Genomic DNA, 1956 nt, shown 5'->3' with positions numbered 1-1956 from the left:
TATGAAAGCAGAGTCTGAACTACATTTTTCTTAAAACAAAAGAATAAAAAAAATATTTATAGAAGGCAGTCACTACTGGGTACCATTAAGTCCCGAAGTTAATAAAGTAAGAATATTAAAAAAGCTTGCTCAAACAACAATTAAGTTGTCAAGTAAACATGAAGATAAAAGAAAATGTAGGACAGAAGTTGAGAGTATATCCACTGACTTCACTAATTTATTTTTTTTTAAATACAAAGAAAGCTTTCACAGATTTGAAAACTATTGTTTCTTTTCCTTTGTAATCATGTGGGGGAGGCGAGTTGGTAACAGAAAGGCTTCCTCTTTCATGGCATCAGTCAGATAAATAAACGGGGAATAAGCGAAAATACTACTGCCAAAGCTACACATGGAGCAAATTTAGTCTCTTGAGTTTCTGAATATATCTATACAGTCTTCCCTAGCTCTGAAGCACTCTATGCAAGAGAAAATACATTGATGCTGAAAAAAAAAATTGATTGTAATCATGTCTTTCTGCTTCCTCTTGTCAAGCACTACCAGCTGCACGAGTCAAGAGACATCCTCTGTAACATGAAATAAACAGTTCCACGTATCAACCTGTTCAGTTATCCTAAACCAAACTTGCATAAGGCATTAAACACTCAAATCAATTAGCCTTCTGGATCTTTTTAACCAAAGTCTGTAAAAATGAATGAATAGAAGAAAAGATTGCCTAATAATGCTTTTATGCAAAGCATCAAGTTCAAGGCTTTGCAATTGTTATCACAGAAAGCAATATCTGAACCCTTCTAAGGAGACGTTTCTTGTATCAAGTAGAAAGCTTACTCCTGAAGCTCTGCCTATTGGACTTACGTCAGAGCTGAAATTACTCTTTACACTCTTTTCTCATAGTCCTAGTGAAAAAATGGCAATACAGCCTTTAAAAAAATGTTCCATATATCTGTTAAGTTGCATAGCATTAGTAAAAAAGAGCATAATTTATTTAAAATTATAAATAAAAAAAACATGATAACATATCCCTTTCTCTTTCAGTGTCTGAGTTCTTATGATTAAGGACTAATATGGAATCTATGAATTCCCCTCTTCTAAGCTATGATGCCATCAAGTCTCTTAAAATTTCAGAATTTTTATGCTTTAACAATTTTGTTGAGATTTCATGACAACATTTTAAATTATTGTTTCAATAAATATGAGGGAATAAATATTCAGAGGTAGTCAATCAGACTTCTCCACAAGAAGGCTACTGAATCCAAAATACTAACTTAACAGAGAGAAACAGCAGCACTAATGAAAATTTGCATATTGCCAATTACCACTGTTATTGTAATAAATCAAGTTTCCAGTGGAGATAACTGGTATCAAAAGACAGCAACAGAGTTGGCCATAACCTAATGCAAGATCTATAGAATATATTCTAGGCTCCTCACAACAAATTGAAAAATAGGAGGAAATTCAAACCAACTAAATAAAAACATCTTAATTTCAAAACACTGCCATTAAAATAAAAAAAATAAAAAATAAAAAAATTAAAATCCTGGTCCCCCACTAGCATGACTTCCAATTAACAGATTCCCAAAATCCAATATAGGAGAAAAAAGGTTTGAAAAAAATATATCTATTCATTAAGAAACCAAGATGTTTTAACAACTTACAGAAAAGAAGCAATGAAAAAGAACATACCTCCAGAGGATAGTGTTTCTTATAATGGTGAGATTTCCTGTTTCGAAGTGTACAATCACTAGAAGCGCGTTCTACATTGCGACGTAAAGAATATCCAGTTTCAGGCCCTTCCTCACTAGAAACTTCATCTGATAAATTTGTCACAGTTCTGTGAGTATCCTAGTGCAAGAAATATAGTATTAGTAAGACATACACTCATACTTATTAGGTATTGTTCTCAACTACCGAAATCGAATTAATTTCTGCAACTTTATTATCTATGCTCAGTTAAATCAG

At 32.5% G+C, this 1956-nt stretch overlaps 1 protein-coding gene across 1 annotated transcript in view; it reads right to left on the bottom strand.

Moving 5' to 3' along the window:
- The window catches only part of PHTF2 (putative homeodomain transcription factor 2), a 55687-nt gene that overhangs the window by 21053 nt on the left and 32678 nt on the right, over window positions 1–1956 (bottom strand). Inside the window, exon 8 of the mRNA XM_009882920.1 lies at window positions 1681–1839. Coding sequence (XP_009881222.1) covers window positions 1681–1839 — 159 coding nt within the window. The remainder of the gene's footprint in view (window positions 1–1680; window positions 1840–1956) is intronic.

Source organism: Charadrius vociferus, unplaced genomic scaffold (assembly GCF_000708025.1).
Source record: "Charadrius vociferus isolate BGI_N301 unplaced genomic scaffold, ASM70802v2 scaffold32, whole genome shotgun sequence".
In the NCBI taxonomy this organism is placed as follows: Eukaryota; Metazoa; Chordata; class Aves; order Charadriiformes; family Charadriidae; genus Charadrius; species Charadrius vociferus.
This window is presented reverse-complemented; position numbering and strand designations above follow the sequence as displayed.